The 20,031-nt window shown below is 37.6% G+C and overlaps 1 protein-coding gene across 1 annotated transcript in view; it reads left to right on the top strand.

Moving 5' to 3' along the window:
* Agps (alkyldihydroxyacetonephosphate synthase) overlaps positions 1-20,031 on the top strand; it is a 426,147-nt gene that overhangs the window by 215,243 nt on the left and 190,873 nt on the right. Inside the window, exon 9 of the mRNA XM_089248613.1 lies at positions 4,571-4,750. Coding sequence (XP_089104739.1) covers positions 4,571-4,750 — 180 coding nt within the window. The remainder of the gene's footprint in view (positions 1-4,570; positions 4,751-20,031) is intronic.

The following is a 20,031-nucleotide window of genomic DNA, read 5'->3' as shown; positions in this document are numbered from 1 at the left end:
TGTTTATTTGTCTCAGTGTTATTAGTCATGTAGTATTTTGTCAAAAATGTTTTGGGCCAATATGGCTCTCTGAGTGTATGTGTTTCTGTTTCAATCATTATTGGCCTATTTTTTAACCTTTTCCCCCTGCATCGTCTGGAAGCCTCCTTGCCCAAGAGTCATATTCAAACAAAATAAAGAGATGCTTCTGAGTTTTCCAACAAGAAAGGACCAAAGCACCTCCACCACATATCGTCTCCAGATGCCATCCATAGATGCATGCCTTCGGGCAGCTACGATTGGCACAGAGGGAGAATAATAATTTAAGATCGAGTGTCGATGTTGACCGTGAGAAAAATAGTACAAATTGTTACGAAAAAAGAAAGCTTAGGACAAGTGAATTGCGATTTTATAAAGTATTAAAATAAAATTTCGAGCAGATTTTTTGTTTTCTAAACTTTTTTTCGGGGCAATTTTTTTAATCATAAAAGTGTTTTTCTGAGCAAAATATGGGAAACTTATCCATGCTAATTTTTAGGGGGCTGAGCCGGTCCTTTACAATTATTGGAGAGGCTTTAGCTCGTGTGTTGGATACAAGTTTACGCCAATAGACGAACGTCATAAATAGGTTTTAACTGTCGAAAATCTAAATCAATGCTTTTTGATTATGTTTTGAACACAGTAGGTATATAAAATGATGAAAAACTTACTTTTTTGCATATTACAATGTTTTATTTTTAAACATTAATTTATTACAATAATTTAAACAAAATATTAATTATAATTTTGCAATTTTGAATTTTTCAACATAAGTCTAGAATACAGGTCTTCAACCTTTAGCCCGCTGTTGGTATTTCGGTGGCCCGGCAATAAATTTCGCTCAGTTGACGCAATATCATTCAAAAATATGGTAAAATGAAGATTTTGACAAAAAATTCACCAGCCTTCATATAGACTTGTAACAAGGGCAGGCTGATCACAGTGTACAGTATTTTGCTTCTTAATAAGGCCTCTAACACTAAAGAAACCACACCATACATTTCTTTACCATAGATAACTTTGAGTACGTCCCATTATCCTTGGGTGGGAGAAAGCATAAATGAACGGAGTTTCCATGGTATGGTATTTCTCGAGTGCATGGTTGGAAAAGGAGCAGATGGATGTATGCATCTTTATTGGTTAGAAGAAGGATTTGTACAATATTGGTACAGTTAGTTCATTTGTGTTTTTGGTCTTTGAAGCCTTTGTTCAGAAGCCTTTTAGTCTTTAAATGGGTGCATGGTGGTGAACCGTGATATTAAAAGAAAGGAAAGTTGAAGGAAAAGTGAGATTTTTCCAAGAAAGGTGGTATCTTTTTACTTTTTCATCGAACACAAAGCTAAAGCAGTTTGTCTCATTTGCAATGAGAATGTAGCCATGATGAAAGAATACAATATTGAGAGACATCACGATACCAAGAATAGTGCAAATTATTCTGGATTGGAGGGACATTTTTGAAGTGAAAAAGTCAACGAACTGAAATCGAAGCTGAACTGTCAACAGTCGTCATTCTTTGGAAGAAATGGTCTGAAAATTGTGTTTATGTTAGTTATATAATAGCAGAAAAAATTACAAAACATGATGGAGAATTCGTTAAAGAATGTCTTCAGGCTGCAGTTGATGTGCTTTGCCCATCACATGCTCAAGCTGTTTCAAACATTGGTTCATGACACTGGTGTGACAGTAGCAAGACGTGTGAAGGATCTGTCAGCAGATGTATTCAAGACCTTTAAATCCACATGTGAGGAATTTTTGTTTTACTCTGTAGCTATGGATGAATCAACGGATGCAACAGATACTGCACAAGCAGCTATTTTCATTCGTGGTAGTGACAAAAACTTCAAAATTGTTGAGGAGCTAACTAGTGTCGTTGCACTGATGGATACCACATAAAGTTCATCTTTTATTCAAGTTTGGCAGAAACATTTGCCAAATGTTAGTTGGACTTGGGCAACATATCTGCCATAACTACAAATGGTGTGCGCCCTCTATGACTGGTCAGAAGACAGGGGTAATCACATTGATAAAGCCAGATGCCAAAATAAACTAGAGCATGTCTGACTGATCGACATTTGGAGGATACTTTATGAATAGCAACAACACAAATTTTACCTAACATTGAAGCTTTGGTCAAGCAAAAACAATGTCAAGTTTTGCATTAATTTAGAAATTACATCCACCCACACTCGTAATGCACGTAACTGAAGACGTTTTTTTTTCATTTGGTGCATTGTTAATTCAACATATACGTGTATAAACAAAAATCATCCATTTTTCATTCTGTTTCATACAATATAAAAAATACCTAAAATAAATAATTGGTCAACCCCAATTCAACTTAATTTTCTAAAACGACCCATAGGATTTTATGTTATACCCGTAGCTTTTACCACCTCCCCTGGAACATTCCATCGCCCCCCAGGGGGTATAAACGCCCATGGTGGGAATCACTGGTCTATAACATATAAAATATTATTTTATGGTATCTAAGCTACTATATATTACCTTTGTTCAATTTGCTAAGTGAAACAGAGCTGCTTATTCAAAATATGTATGATAGATGCATCACAGAGTTACGTTTTAGACTTCAGAAACTATTAATCAGTATTAAAACAGTAAAAAACTTATTGTCAATGTTGCCAGTTTTTTTAACCTGATAGATATGCTAAATAAAAAAAACACTTTTATGTATCAAGTATGTATCAAACACTTTTATGTAGATTAAAGGGTTAATTTATATTCAGAACTATAATTGCTGAGAAAAAAATCTATTTTGATAATTTTAAATTTTTTGATCTACAAAAAATTTTATTCCATGTAAAAATTCTCATGCAGAATCTGTTAACTCATTAAACTCATTTATTTTCACCTGAAAATTTCTTAGAGCTCAGGGTGTATAAATTCACAGATTTAAAGAGTATTTTCAACCAAAGCAGAGCTGACAGGACTTGATACCCAAGCATTTCTTTTGCACATTTAAATACAGCTTCAATTGGAAAACCATTGCATTATAAATGCTAGTAAATATACCATATCATAGTGTAAAAGTAAGAATAACTACAATACATATATACATTAGATCAGTCGTATCCACCTTTGACGATGGAGGGCAATGCCCCCCCCCCCCCAATATCTCCGCCCATAATCAGTAAAAATAGTGAATTCTGAAAAGGAAAGAATTTTCAATTCATGATTAAATAATAATCAAACAAATTGAACATGGAGTTAATCAACCAGCAATATGCAAGTAATTTTCCTTATTGAAATCTAGTTTCCAGCTTTTGGTGCTGCTACACATCGCTGCTCATAAAAAAATCTGGATGGAGCAAAGACACAGATTTTTGCTGCCTCCACAATTTTAAAATTTGATAATTCTGTAACAGTGTTCTTTGTTCTCACCAAAAACTTCTGTCCCCCCCCCCCTAAATTTTGCCCTCCCCTATATCCAGCCACTGAAGTGAAAGCAGCTGCAAACATTCTGAACACTTTTTTTTCTACGGAAAATGTGGACAAAAAAACTTTGGACTCTTTCCTAATTGTTGATAAGAAAATTGATAAGCTTTACTTAAAATCGAAATGTGTTCAATCAAAAATGATAAATTTTTTCCATAGGATGTAAAAATAAAAGTAAAGTAATACTACAAAACTGCTTCCACAGCTTATCTTCAGTTTGGCTAATGTAGCTGGAAGGGGAGGCACATAAACATAGTCTTTTATACACTACTACAAGAACAAATCGCACACGATCTTAGAGGCCAGTGATGTTTAACTAAATTGTCAGGTCCCGTACTGCCAATCCATCGTTAAAGAATATGCGATTGTTCAAAAATTCTCAACCATCCAAACTCCAGTGTGGTGGTGCCTCGTCCTGTTGGAAAATTAAGTCATACGAATCAATTTCTAACTGTGGGAGAAGCCATCTTGACAAACACTGAAGTGGTGGTCAAAGAAAGAGCATTAGCACTACCTGTCGGCAAAACTGTGTGAAACTCTAGATTTCCCTCTTTCTACATTATTGAATCAAAACGGATTAAAAGTTGAATAATTATGATTTTTTAAATCAGATGATTCTTTTTTGAAACACACTGTATTTTAAAGGAGAAAATGGCAATCATGAAAAATCACATATTTTTAAGAAAGAATAAAATTCAGTTTTTTTTTTTTTTTTTTCAATTTTAAAGATTTTATGATATAAGCAAGTCCAGAAAAGATAGAAAAAAATTTTCTCATGAATTTTATGGTTGATGTCTCTAAACCAAAAATTCAGAAGGGGAAACAACTGAAAAAATAAAAATAAATCAATTCATATCCTAAGCTGGCCAGTAAAAGCAAGTTCAAGGGGAAAACATCTTTATATGTGATTAATAATGATAATAATATCCAAGATTTTCAGATACAAAATTCCTTAAGTCTAGGTATAATGAAAAGCTGGTTTTTGTTAAAATTTAAGAAATGTGTTTATTAATGTGTGTCTTAATTATGTGTTAATTTTATTTTAATTAATTATTAGAAGTTTGAATGATTTTCAAATTTATTTTGTCATTTCTTTCAGCTGTCAAAGCATGGTTTTTGTGTTGGTCACGAACCCGATTCTTATGAATTCAGTTCCCTTGGTGGGTGGGTTGCAACACGAGCATCTGGAATGAAAAAAAATATTTATGGAAATATTGAAGATATACTTGTTCATGTAAAGATGGTTACTCCAAAAGGGGAAATACAAAAAAATTGTCAAGTAAGTTGACTATAGGATACATACATACATATATATATATATATATATATATATATATATATATATATATCACCTATGATCTTTCAGTTCTGAAGCGAAAATGTAAGTCAGTTTCTGTTTTTAAAAAAAGAAAAACAGTGGCCACTGCAAGCAGCAGAAATTATTATAGTCGATTGTCGTTGCGTCAAATCCTGATGTTCGTGAAAAAATATTTCATTCCGCTAGTAAAAGAGCGAGTCTGCCGAATTACGAATGCTAATTCAGCAACTTTGCCTAATACCGAGCGTCAAATCGCCAATGTTGCCAAATAATGAGTGTCAAAATTACAATCTCGCGAAATAACAAGTACTGAATCGGCAAACATCATTTTGAAACTTCCGAAATTCTCTCCCATTTTGCAACAATGTATTTCTGAATATAAAAAAATTGAAAACTTATAGAAAATTCTTGGTCGATTTAAACTGCAGCTGTTCCAGAAAGCAAATAATACCCTCAGTAAGCAAAAAGTGTGTCATCTTAAATAGACTGGTGTGAAAAATTTTATAACAGCCCCCTTTTCAAACAAGCAGGCTGATGATTGATTTTGTTGCCGTTGTTTTATTTTGAAAAGGGGGTGGAGGTAACAAAAATATTCTTATAAGTTAATTCCGCTGTTCCAATTTATGAATATCTGCTCCAAAACTATTCCAAATCTTTTATTTTGCTGCTCCAAAACTGCTCTTCGTCACTTCTCACCCCTGCTTATAACATCATTTAAAGATTGACCATGGCAATATACTGGAGTTGTATTTGATTTCAAGAGAAAAAAAAGAAAGTTCTATGTACCTGTAGTGTGAAGTATATTCAAATTATAGTGAGTGTAGTTAATATATTGCTGCAGGATTCCTGTATGGTGTTTAAAACTCCTTAAAAAGTCATTACTTTTCATTTCCTTTTTAAGGGCCTTTAAAAACTTCTTAAAATCCACTGGCTGGTTTTGAAGGTTATTTTTCCCCCACCCTGGAATACTTGCTGCTGAGGTTGATGAGAAACTTTCATCTTTTCGCACCTATGTAGCGAGAGCATTAACATCTGTTCAGATCGGAACACTTTAGACCATGAACTTGAAACCATCAGAGCAATTGCGATAGACAGGGGGTTCAACACCAAGATCGTTGACGAATTAAGTAGAAAATACTTGAAACCGGCACGAGGAACCACTCTAGAAAACAGAGACCACTCAGAGAAAGTGTAGTCATACCTTACGATCCAATACTCTCACTGAAGATCAAACCGATTCTTAAAAAGTTTAATCTAACAACCATAGACGTGCCCACTACAAACTTTGGTTTCATGCCCCCTAAAGATGCTATACCGCAGAATAAACAATGGGGCATTTATTACATTCCATGTGGTGATTGCTCTCTTGGTTATATAGGACAGACAAGGAGACCCATAAAAGCAAGATTAAATGAACACGCTCGCTGTATTAAGAATCAGGAATGTGAAAAATTGACCATTGCGCTCACTGTTGGCAGGAAAGCCACAAATTCAAATTTCAAGAAGCGAGAGTTTTTCACAAAGTCAAGTCCACAGTTGATCTAGATTTCTACGAAGGCACATATATTCGGGCCTTCAAAAATATACTAGTGAACGTTAATAAATCTACACCCCCGATCGCAACACCATGGCTTAAATTCATTTTGAGCGGGAATTACAAGAAAATTCAAATGGACCAATCGGATAGCACTATTCTGCAAAGGTCCAATCAGGACGCTGCATTAGTATCTCACGCAGGCTCACAGCTTCATTCTGACCACGACGTTTGAAGTGAACAGACGTACTTCTTCTGCTGAGCAACCGAGCGTGAAGATTTGGTATTCAACGCAAATGGGAAACTCCGTCAGCGAAACTAGTGGTTAAATTTTTCCTCCTAGGACTTTTATTATTTTTTGTGTATTTGCCTTATTCGTTGGTGTCTTCTAAATATTGTTGGGCAAAGTAGATCAACTCTTCTATATATCTATTCTATAATATAAAATCACAAACAAACTCGAAAAGGGCATGTTGCTAAGCAACCGAGTGACGGAAGTGGGTGAAATTTTTGAGTGACGGAAATCTGTTACGGAAGTGGGTTCGATTCATATATCGATATTCACATTCATATATCGTACATTCATATTCATATATTCATATATCGATATGATATCATATATCATATATTGGGTCGATATTCACATATCGGGACCCATTTGACCCATCGGGACCATGTTATGTGCATGTACCAAGAGGCTCCTACATCCTACAGCAGAGCCCTTAGGCTGGAATTTAGATTTCGAGCCCCCAAACCAGCTTTTCAGGGGCCCCCTCTGTGATTAATTTATAGTGTGAAAAATCAAAAAGTGATAAGAATCGTTGTGGCCCCTGTCAGCCCTTCCTTTGTGGGGGGGGGGGAGGTCCATGCCGAGAGGTATATATATATGTATAATATACACACACAACAGCAGTGCTCCCAACACAGGGTCGGGGTACCCGGGAAGATTTCACGTATAAGTAAAAAGTTTTCATTTCCAGGGGCCCTTGATGGATCTCATTGTTTTCTTGCTGCTTTAACGTTGAAAAATTTCGATAGCGGAAGCAAAAGATATATCCAGTCTGGGGCCCCACCAAAAGTATGCGAATTGGTGTCCCGGGTAATTGGTTGGGGGGGTCCTGGATTTTATTCGTTGGTAAAACGAATACAAATGAAAATTTTTCATGGCACTCGCTCCGGGGGATGACCGACAAGCTTCCAAGTCGGGGGCCCCATGTTTACAGGTTTCATTTTGGGGGCCCTGGATTTTATTTGTTGGTAAAACGAATACAAATGAAAATTTTTCATGGCACTCGCTCCGGGGGATGACCGACAAGCTTCCAAGTCGGGGGCCCTATGCTTACAGGTTTCATTTTGGGGGCCCTGGATTTTATTCGTTGGTAAAACGAATACAAATGAAAATTTTTCATGCCACTCGCTCCGGGGGATGACCGACAAGCTTCCAAGTCGGGGCCCACGTTTACAGGTTTCATTTTGGGGGCCCTGGATGAATCTCATTCTTTTCTGTTGTAGAATTTGCAACAGCGGAAGCCCGAGATAAAGCCAGTCTGGGGCCCCACCAAAAGTATGCGAATTGGTGTCCCGGGTAATTGTTTGGGGGCCCTGGATTTTATTCGTTCGTAAAACGAATACAAATGAAAATTTTTCATGGCACTCGCACCGGGGGATGACCAACAAGCTTCCAAGTGGGGGGGGCCCATGTTTACAGGTTTGATTTTGGGGCCCTGGATGAATCTCATTCTTTTCTGTTGTAGAATTTGCCACAGCCGAAACCCGAGATATAGCCAGTCTGGGGCCCCACTAAAAATCTGCGTATTGTGTCCCCGCTACTGGATGTGGGGCCCTGGATTTTATTCGTTGTAAAATTGATAAAAATGAAAAATTCTCACAGCGGGGTGTCCGACAAGCTTGCAGGTCAGGGCTTCATGGAAATGTTGGCAGGTTGTAATTCGGTGCCCCTGAATGTATCTCATTGATTTTTGTGGTTTAACATTGTAAAATTTGCAACACATCGGTAGCCCAAGATATATCCAGTGTGGGGCCCCACTGAAATTCAGCGAATTGAATCTGGGGACCCCCATGGGAAAGTTTTCTGGGGATACTTGATGAATCTCATTTGTTTTTTGTTGCTTTATTATTATTTTCATTAAAATTCGCTTCTTCAGTAGGCTGGTGCTTTCACACGTCCCTTTCCCCTTTTCCATAGCACGCTGATGAAGTGGGACGAAATAAACAAGATATGTCCGGGAGAGAAGGGGGGGGGTGGGGGTTGGCCGCCAAAGGCGGCAGGGGGGCAGGGCCCCCCTAGTATATAATAACTAATTATTATACATAATAGAGCTAATAAATATAAGCAACTAAAATAAATGTGTACATAATAACTGGAGGGGGAAGGAATTAGGATACCTTTGATGAAAATCCAAAATTTGCGTCGTTTTTATTTTATTTTTTTGGTTAGGAAAAATTCATTCTGTACAATCACACTTGCAGCATGATTAGGTATGGAGTTCAATTACTTAAATCAGTTCCCAAATTATTTTTGACTCTAAATTTTCAGAATCATTAATTTTGCTTGGAGGGGGGGGGGGGGGTATTTGGGCACTTTCCCTTACTAACAAAAAAAATTAATTTAGTAAGTATAACTAGGTTTCGTTTTTTTTACATTCATTGCTAAATATTCTATTGGTACAAAAAAGAGCTGCAAAAAAACCCATCGACACTGAGGAATTAGCATGTGTAACAAATTTAAAACATATAATTAAGTTAAACACATTATATATAAGGTATTTACTAATAAACGAGTCTATAATTTCTCCGATTGATTTTTCATTTCAGAAAACCTTAGTTCCAATTATAAATTTAAAGCAAATTATTCTATGGTCATCTTCTGATTCATGTAAATCCTTTTTGAGCAATTCCTAGTTGGAATGATTTTCTGCCCCCCGATAGTCCACAACTGTGGTCTATCAAAATTTAATTTCCACTAATTTCATGCCTTAATATGGGAGCTATGTCAGATTTGTATTGCAATTCCTAAAAAATAATAAACTTTTGAGCACTTTCATCTCAGATTTTGCTACCCTCCCGGAGCGACACCCTGTGTGAGTCACGTATCCCAAGAGCCGCTTCTGCGTCGTAGCAACGGAATTTTTTTTTCAAAGGATAGCCAACTGAAAGTTGAAAAACTACAGAAAATCGTATCTACCATCACTGCGCATTAGCAGCCTAGCGGGTCCAAAACTCGGATTTTCGTGAAGTGAAACTCACGACCGCATAGTGGCTTGATGACTGGATATTTATGATAGTTTTTACAGATTCCGTTTTTTCCTCCAACGATCTCGGAAAAATTGTATTATGATTCGAACAGGCGATTCTTCAAAAAATCGCATTTGCAATCTCGTGAAAATGAAGTGAATTTACGCGGTAAATACGCTGTCTCTGACGTGGGTGGGTAGCCGCGAACGTACCGTAATTTCCGATATATAACCAACAGGAGGGAGACCCTCAGAAATTGGAAAATTCGGTATAATAGCCCCTCTCATTTCGGGACGCAACTTGATATTTCGTCAGCCTCATTCGTTTTTAACGTCACGACACATCATCGCGATCATGATAGACGATGAGGAGGAGGAAAAATAAAATAAATTGGTTCATGGGTTTTTCCCCATCTCCGTATTTTCTTTTTTCTTAAAACTCGGAAAGTGCGCGTTCCACGGAAAACGTGAAATTTTTTTTTTATGCATCTTTTCCCGAAATTCCGGGTATTTGACGCACAATAGCGCATTGGCGGCATCTCTGCTGAGGGAAGGATTATCATCGAGTAAAGGGTTCACAAACAACAGGTTGTTGTTTTTTGCATGCAGGTTCTTGGAGTTGCACTCAACTATTAACGCTTCTAGATGAGGTTCATCGTCCCTGTCACCCCCCCCCCCCCTCTGGAATCGTACTGAAAGTGACTGAACATTGTTCGCGATGGGCCAACAAAAATTTCCATTTCCAAATTTTCGCACATGCATCAAATGGCCGATTTGACTATCAAGAGGCCGAATGGACACTCAAGATTTGGCGAACTCAATCTTTGCTTTATTCGCCAAATGAAATATTTTATCGCGATTTGGCGCAATGTCGATCGGCAGCGCGAACCCTGCACTGGAGTAAGGGACCCTGCACTGACAATCGTATCTTTTCGCCGCAGTGCCTAAAAGTGCTAAAAGCTGAAGTCCAGTGGGGAAAGCGAATATGTTTTGCAGATTGGTTGCCGTAAATAAAAAGGCAAAAAAAAAGAAAGAGGAACAGGCTCTATCCACACACAAGAGATTCTATGAGAGACAATGGGTTCATCTCTTCTGGGATCCCGTAACGAGCGTTCATCCCTGAAGCCAGATTTTCCTAGGAGTAGGCTTTTTGGGCCGCGTGAACATAACTGGATCATTTCGTGTCGGCAGAAATGAGTTACATAATGACGTTACGTATTTGCGTTTTCCAAGCGTGGCGCATCGGCTCAGGACGGCTACATAGTATATGACCCTGGCGTCATCGACTCTATCGGCTGCATGCTCCAGTTTAAAGGGAAGAGACACAACACGAAAATGAAGGGAAGATCACTGAAACGCGTGCCACACGACGCTTAACTCCTCCAGAAGCAGTCTGCCAATCATTCCCGACGTAAAGCCGTATTGTGCTCTGTAGGAAAACAGTCGTACTGTTTTTCATATTGATGAATACACCGCGTGTCGCGCTGGGTGATTCACGTTGCGCGCGCCATAGAAAACCTGCTAGTAAAACCTGGCTTTTAAAGGTGACAGCCCGAGCCACGTCTGGTTTTACAGGAGGGAGGGCGGGGGGAGGACGAGCCGATCAGCCGCTATAGCTGAACCCACTTTTTTTTAACCTTCAGAAAATAACTTTCGGGTATCTTTATGTTAGGGGTCATTCAAGTATTACGTCAGCATGGATGGGGGATTTTCGATTTGCTGACTTGATGACATGGGGGGGGGGAGGGTTGGATGATTCTTACGTCATCAACCACCCTTTATAAAAAATATGAAATATTCTTACTGGTGTCTTACTTGGGGCGTGAAAAACGAGTAAAACTTTTCACTAGTTTATGGGCACCTGAACTAACATTCTCCATATTGAGTCCCCTACAGAGCCACTCTAGTGATCTTCAAATACTTAGCGGATCCAAATGCACTGGAGCTGTGCCGCGCGTCATATGAGTGATCCGTGATTATGTCGCAGATCACTTAAGTAATCTGGGAATGTGCCGCGGATAACTTGAGTGATGTAGAACCACACTGGTGGCAGAACCAATGCTCTAAAGCTTTGTCACATGTCACTCAAGGGATCGCTTAATGTGCCACAGATCGCTTAAATGGTCTGGAATTGTGCCACGAGTCACTTAAGCGATCTGGAATTGTGCCACGAGTCACTTAAGCGATCTGTAAATGTGTCACTTATTCATTGTTACAAAAATAGATTTAGGGACAGGCCACATCATAACGCCAGGGCCACATTTGGTCCGCACAGGCCGAATGTTTACCTCGGGTCAAGGGTTACCAAGGGCTTAGAGAGGTAGGGTCGCAATGAATTTCTTAAGTAATTTTGGGTTCTTAGCCTTCAAATAGCATTGAAATTAACAAAAATTGATTGTAATAAAAGATATTTTGTTTTGAAATTGTAAAAAATATTTTTACAATTCTTTTAAAAAATATTTTGTGGATTAAAAAAATAAATTTTTGATCATCTGGGGGAAAGCCCCCAATTCAGATTTTGCCAATAAGCTATAGGAAGAAGGGGGCAGAGCGCTGACAGGGGGAGGGTGAGAGTTTTGCTGACTTTTTCTGACAAGAGGGGTGAGTCAAAAATTGCTAAAAATTTGCTGACGTAATACTTGAACAGCCCCTTATATGCTTTAAAGCATACATGTGCTCAACACATGGCCTAAATGTGGCCTGCCTCAAGTGGCACCGGTACACTTACAGATGAGAATTAAGTGGCTCGTGGCAAATTCTTACTTCGATTGAGCGGCCCGCTGCAAATTCCCAGATTTTTTGAGTGAGTGATTTCCGGGGGGAGGGGCTTTCTTTCAAACCAAGCACAACTCAGGTCTATTACCATCTATGGGCAATTTACTATCTAGAAAGTTGTGCTGGAAGTGTGTGTGCCTAGAGTTGCTGCAAATATAAATAATTTTGTAAGAAAAATCTTTGTCAGCTGTGGTTTTTATTTTGAATAATTGGAGGGGGAATGAATATCACTTTTAAATTTTTATAATTTATGTGATGCTCTTATGAGTTATATTTTTGACTAATACTTGAAGGTTTTTGAACACTTTGGTGACGACAGAAAGCATGTATGTGGATTGATTATTTTATGAATTCTTATGATGCTGATAGAATTCTATGATACAAATCAAAACTTCTACATCTATATTTTTGAGAAGAGGGAAAGTTTGTTTGCAAATTAAAAATAAATTTGCATATGTGCCCCTCCCCTTTTTTTGCTGTAAAACTTGTAAGTTATGAAGTTTGCCATGACTCCTTAAAAACTGCTTGAAACTCCTTAAAAAGTCCTTAGAAACTCCTTACTTTTCATTTTGAAAATTTTGTATGAACCCTGTTAAATGTGTTTTTTGCCTATTGTCAAGGTTTCCTATGAAAATGCCTTTTTGGATTTTTTTTCCCCATAAATGCCTATTTTACCATAGTTTTAAGTTTATTGGTGCATATCAGAAGCCATAATTGCAAAGCTTGAACATTTTGAGCACTAACAAAAGAATTTTTTTTTTATAATTTTCCAACTCTTGGTATTAATTTTCATCGGAAAGTACCCTGAAACACTCCCGTTTTATTCAGTTCCATTTAAACGCGATCGAGGAACACATAGTGAGGTGACCACGAGGTACTGGAGTGGCGTAATAGCAACTAGCGACGAAAACAATTGTATTGTTTGTTCTACACCACACATACTCAAGGAGCGAGACAAAGAATAGAAAGAGGCTGCTCAACAAGGTGCGGGAATCGAACAAACATGTTTATTTTCACCTTGATTTGATTTTCGCTATCTGCTGATTGGTCCGTTCTTTTTTTCCATCCCTATTCTTGGTAGGGGTCATCGTCATCACACCGTTACATTTCGTAACCCCCTCTGGCCATTTTCTATATTTTATTCTACTATGCCCACACGTCTCTTCCTGCTGCCGTATTCATTTTTTCTACCTAGTCGCAACTCCCGTACTGCTTTACCTATTCGTTCCACTATAACTGCAGCCAAAGTGATCTTAGAGATAGGGAACTAGGTGTTGCATGTGTTAACTTTACTTTGACAGGATGTCATTAGCATATGGCCCCACATCCTGCAGCAGCATCCCCAGGCTGGGATATTTGGCTGGCCTTCTTGCCAGATGTTTCACAGGCTCCAAAGTAGTGAATTTATTGCATGAAAAACAAAAAAAGTGGTAAGAATCGTTCCAGGTTCCCAGCTGGAGTCCTGTTAGCCCCACCCCTGTGGATTCAATTGGTGTTAGACGTGGTGTTTCAAATGAACGCAGCCATATGCTACAAAAGCAGAGGAAAATCAGAAATTTTTGCTTCTCCGCATGCTTCTCATTATATGTTCTGCTCAGGCATTGGATTGCATTGTGTATGTATAGCTGCAGATGATCGTTCCGAGAGATCATCACTTGCCGTCATGACTCGCCCAAGGCGAAGTAGGAGAAGACAGCTGTTGGGCCCATGTTGTTTTGATTTTGTTTTTGCAGCATACATGCACTGCAAACAACCATGCCTATTTATTTTACATATTTTTTGGTATTCTATTAAATTGACCAGAGTCGCCCTCAGAGGTGTGCGATAGATGTGTCACACAGGGGCCCCTGTGCTTGGAGGAGTCCCACATATGTTAGAATATAAAAATGAAATTTTTTTACAACAATAGAACAAGGTACCTACGTTTCTACTGCAGAAATGATAGTAATTATTCCAAATAATACAACAAACAAACAAGAATTATTCGCAACTTGAAGAAGCCTCACAAATCATTTCTCTTCTGTCTCCGCATCTGTTAATGGTGGCTCTGAATTTGACTTGATCTGAGGGACATCAAATACTTTATTATACAAGTCCATAACTAGGATTTTTGCCACTGCCACAACTTTAAAATTTAATTTTATAAGTGTTTTTTGTTCCACCTAAAATTGCCACCCCTAAATTTTTCCACCTGAGGCAGTTGCCTCTCCTGCCCCCCAGTTACGGCCCTGTTCGGCTTGCAATTAATTTCTCTGGGATTTTAATGCCAGTTATTATAAACTATAATTAAAACAATAGACGGATTGAGTACAACCAATTTCTAAGCTAGTTTTTGGACCCTTAATACCCAAGTTTTTAGTTATTTTCCCTTCTTTCCATAAATAATAAATGCCTTTTTTTAGTGCCTAAACTTCTGGGCTCTATTGATTACAATCTCAACTATCAACACGTTCCTGAAATAATAAAAAAAAATAAGTCCAATCGAATTTTTTTAAACAACTTTTTCCCTATAAGACTTATGTTCGTAACTCGAAAAGTTGGGGAGCGACGCCATAAAAATGTTTAGGGGGGGGGGGGCAATATTTTCCAGCAACTGGAAGCAAAATTCCTAAGCCCGGACCTAAGTGTTTCCTTCATATCAGAACCACTGTGATAGAAAAAAAGGGCACTCACCGGTTTTCAGAAGTTATTCCTTTTGGAAATCTTATAATCTTAAGTTTTTGAATTAAAATTGAAGGAAATTTAAATTTTGAGTGGTTGTTTTTGTTGTACTATGATTATGTTGTCGTGGGGGGTACCCCCATGGCAAAGTTGAACATTTATCACTACCGATGAGCTTTACGTCTGCATATAAACATAATTTTTTTTTAAGTTAATCTTATTTTTTGTTACATTTGTAATTAATCTGAAAATCAACCTGTACTGACAGTCAATGTTTCTTCATGAAGACAAAGTTAAACAGGGATTTATTAGCAAAAATCAGAATAAGAATGTACACTGGAGACAACGATCCCACTCAGTCGTCGGAAATTGAACAGTGCGGGTCGAAGCACCTCAGCAATGGTCCAGCATCAAACTTCTTGGATGCCCCGGCCATCATCACCTTGAGGATTTTGTATCAGTGCTCTTTGTAGCCAATGCCATACCTTTGCTGAATAGCATGCCAGCTTCTTTGGACTGGTAAATATCACATTTGTGAAGCAGTCCTAGCTCACCAGGGGCTATGTACAGAAGCTCATGAAATACTTGAATGTAAGGAACACATGCCGAGATGTGGAATTTGGAAGCCGCACTTCTGTCATGTTATTCACCAGCTCTGTTTGCCTATTTTATTTGTCCTCAGGCAGAGATGACACCTTCAATACTCGCGCGCATGCTCTCCTCATTTTGCTCCCTCACAAGAGACTTATGCTTTTCCCTTTCAGTGGGGAAGGATAATCCTGTGTCTTCGGTGTTGGAGGCCTCACAATGGAATCCATATACATTTGGTGGAATAATGCCATATTCTCGAATTTAATCTGTTACTACATTTTTACAGGTTTACAAAAATTTTCATTATTTCATACTTTTAATGAAGCACTAATATTCACAAGTGACACTTCAATTCTTTCTCCAAATGCACTTGTTTCCCTGTTCTTTAATTATTGATTTTGGTATATAGTTGGAATGAATCACTGTCACTCCACACCCAGATTTGGCCCACTCAAATTAAATAATTCTGATTGAATTTCTGTCGTCAATTCAGTGTCTTTTGTGGTAGCCTTATATCCTCGAGTCAATCTCAAGCAAAATATTTCAATCCACAGAGATGTAATACTCCTTTGGGGTTTTTCAGATATTTGTCCTTTCAGTCTATTCCAACACTTGTCGCTACAATATTTTTGAGTTGGTGGTTGATATGCTGAAGTCTTGTTGCTGTAATGATGACTTTTCTTCTTCAAAGATATCATTCTGCCTCTTGCCAATGTTCTAGTCATCTAATTTTGTAGTGAGGGTGATGGTTGCAAAGTTAAGCCTTCTTGTTAAGGGGGGGGGGGGGCAGTGATCGTATAGGAAAATACCTTTTAAAACGTGTGAAAACTCAATGATTATGTGGGGAATGATCACTTGAACACATTTAATGATATACTAAGATAGTTTATTCTATTGATCTTAATTAAAATACGAAGCTAAATAATAAAACAAAAGTATCAGTGTGGGAGGCCACGTCTGGTCTCACTCATGTATAGGTCGACACCTGCGTCTCTCAGCTCCGTACACATCTTCAGGGGGCGCTCTTATCTTACAGAGAGAGATGGACGTCTTCCTTCCTATATGGGCCATTCTGATCTATAGCATGTGCCTTCGCGTCTGGAATACTCATACATATAATATATATATATAGATATATATATATATATAAGCAAATAGACAAAAGAACTTCCAAGGAGAAAAAATAGACAAAAAATATAAAAAACATTTGGCATAATATGGCTAAACGGCAATAATAATTATAATAAAAGGCATCTTAGAAATAATAATCACTAAGCACATCTTAAAACAAAAAAAAGATAAAAAATACTGACTCGTAAAAATAAAATCTGCGAGAAAAAACGCATCATGAGAAAAATGATCGAAAAATAGAAAACACGCTAAAATTAGAAAATATATATGCATAAACACACACATGAAAAAGATATATTACCTAAATTTCAAAATAACACGCCTAGAGAAAAATGATAATACGCTTAATCATGAAATAATACGCTTATAATCATAATAATCATCTATCATTCATGGAAATACGAAATCAATAGGATTATGAATAAAACAAATCAATCGCATTAAAAGGAAAAGAAAGCAGAAAAAAAAGTATATATAATAAGATAAAAAAGTCAAATATTCACACATATTATTGTAACCACCTCGTTCAGTTTGTATTTGAGTGGAGGTCTCCTACAATAGTTATATATATATTTCTAACCTTTAACATATGTTTGAAGTTTTTGTTGGACGTCGACAGGTGTCCAAGGTGATTGATATGGTAGGTGTTCAAAGAAGTATCATCTTTTTGATGGGGATGCAAACTACTTGGTTTGGCATTCTTTCTATTAGGTTTCCGAACAGCTTGAATAACTTTGTTGGATTTCCGAAAAGGTATAGTGACGGTCAAAACTGCAATGAAGAGGTATGCTGCAACACTTATATATGAGAAATATTCTAGAGATAATAGCAGAAGTAACACCAACACAAACACTATAGTACTTTCTTTTACATCTGTCCAATTCGAGAAAAAAAACAGCAACAACCTTCATCATCAGTGTTCTTATCAGGTTCAGCTTGCATGACGTCGGACGCTGTTAAATGGTTCACCACCTTCTTGTCATCTGTGTTGATCATATGTGCAGCCAGCTTATTGCGCATAGAACTCATCTCTTTTTCATCATCAATATCATCCCTAAGCGGATCAAAGAATTGTTCCTCATCAATGTCGCGTTCGATGAAAGGCAGTTGTCTGGGAGGATGAGACGTCTGTTTATCGTCTCTGACCGTGATGCAAAGTTCAGCATTCGTAGTTTCGGTTGTAGTAGGCACATCAGATGGAAATAATTGGTTACTGTCAGTGTGGGTTTCTTTCGAGACGAAGGGCGAAATGTCAATTTTAGACTTTTCTTCAAGTATCGCAAAAATGAGTGATTTATGTGCATTGTCAGACGTCTGCTTCTGAAGGTTGGAAAATAGCACACCATTGAGTGTAATAGTGAGTTCGGCTTGGTTTATGGCACGACATCCTAGGATAATATCAAATATTATGGAGGTATTCAGCACAATGTGTATCTGAGCAGTAAGGTTCTGATCGTCTATGGAAAGGGTTGTTAAAAATGAACCAATGACACGAATTTTTGAATAACCAATTCCAGTTAGAACATTAATATTCGTTGTTATCGTTAGTGATCCCTGGATCCATGCATTCTCTTTCATGAGAGCCATTTGGCTTCCTGTATTAACTAGACATTTTATTTTAGCACCCATGATTCAAACATCTTTTTAGCGGAATAGCTTGGTAGATATTATTTACGTCAGTATCATGCAAGGATTTTTAGATGGTTTGTGGACATGCATCATATTTATGACCAAATTCGGAACAGGAAATACACTTTGGTCCTCAATGTTTCTCTGGATGTAGTCTAGCAATATGACTATTTCCATTGCAATTAAAACACGGGATCTGCTTTGATTGCCTAAGTGTATGAAAGTTTTCGAAACTCTGTTTTGGCTTTTGACTGTTTAATTTCGGGTCACGCTTCCAATAAGAACCAATTCTTTACGTCACAGGGATTTTTAGCATCATTAGTTGAACGATTAAATACAGTCGAGGATCGGCTACGGCTTGTATGACTTTTTCATACATCATTAATTTTGTTTTGAATTCTGCAATTGTCTGTTACCCATAGAGTAGAAATTTATTTGCCGATGAATCAGGAATACCATTTATACAATACTCTATAATTGATGCATCATCGATAATACCATTGCCATGGTTAGCTAATTCTCGAATAGCTATAAAATATTGGAAAAGTGTTTCTGACGGACGCATTTTTTGTTTCTGAAGTCATCTATGCAATTCAGCACTGTTTATCTTCATGCTAAATTCCTGAAGTAGTACTACTCCCTTTAATACTTTCCATGTGGTTAGCCCTCTTTGAGACTGTACAAACATTTTCGCGGGGCCTACAAGGTTTTGTTTTACGAGGATGACTTCTTGTTGTTTGTTTAGGGAAGGAAAAAGCAAAAAATTCTCCTCCACGTCCCAGATGGAAGCATTTACACCATATGTGTCTTTTCCTGAGAAAGACCTCATCATCTCTTTCAAGTCGTCCAAAACAAGCCAATAACTTCCGTTGTCTTCAGAGATGCCACTGGACTCTAATTTACCTGGGTCCTGGGATCCAGGTTATTTGAAAAATCTGGGTCCTTTATGAGTGAAAGTGGGTCCCCCTCAAAAAAAAATTTATCTTGAAAAAAAATATGCGTCCCCCCCCCCCCCACCATAATTCACTGGCATCTCTATGAATTTTCTTCCAGTATGCTATGGGTCTTTGATCACCTGCTTATATTTCTCGGTTGAGACTGGGCGGTGGGTCATGTTCCGGGTAAGAGAAGAAGGTATCTGTGAATCAAGTATAAAATTCATTTCTAAAACCATGTTCTATCCTAACATGTTCTAGGTTTATTTACTTTCATTGTCTTCTAGTAGGAAAAACTTGCAAAGAAGCTTATTAGCACTGACAATTTAATGTATGGAATTCCGCACATGTAATAAATCGGAAACAAATATACAGTTGAACCCGCTTATAACGTTTCTCCCATTTAGAATGTTTTTCCACTTGGTACAGCTTATTTTCATGGCCCTAACAATAGGTAATTCTCATTGAGATTTCCTGTTCCTTTCCTGTGAAGTGTTTTCCTATTTATAACGATTTTTATGATGGTTTCCGAAAAACGTTATAAGCAGAATCCACTTTAATTAACAGTTGAAGGCACACATTTATATATATACACAATAATCAATGTATAAATTCCCTTCTGATTGATTTGACATTTTCTTAAAAATATCGTGGCATTTTCAATATTTTCTGATCAAATTTAAATCAAATCAGATTTTCTCTCTCAGACACTTATCTTTTCATTTCATATTC

The sequence above is a fragment of the Pholcus phalangioides genome, unplaced genomic scaffold (assembly GCF_987345545.1).
Source record: "Pholcus phalangioides strain wild (caught in Gottingen) unplaced genomic scaffold, Ppha-v1.0 ptg000020l_1, whole genome shotgun sequence".
NCBI classification, from domain to species: domain Eukaryota; kingdom Metazoa; phylum Arthropoda; class Arachnida; order Araneae; family Pholcidae; genus Pholcus; species Pholcus phalangioides.
This window is presented reverse-complemented; position numbering and strand designations above follow the sequence as displayed.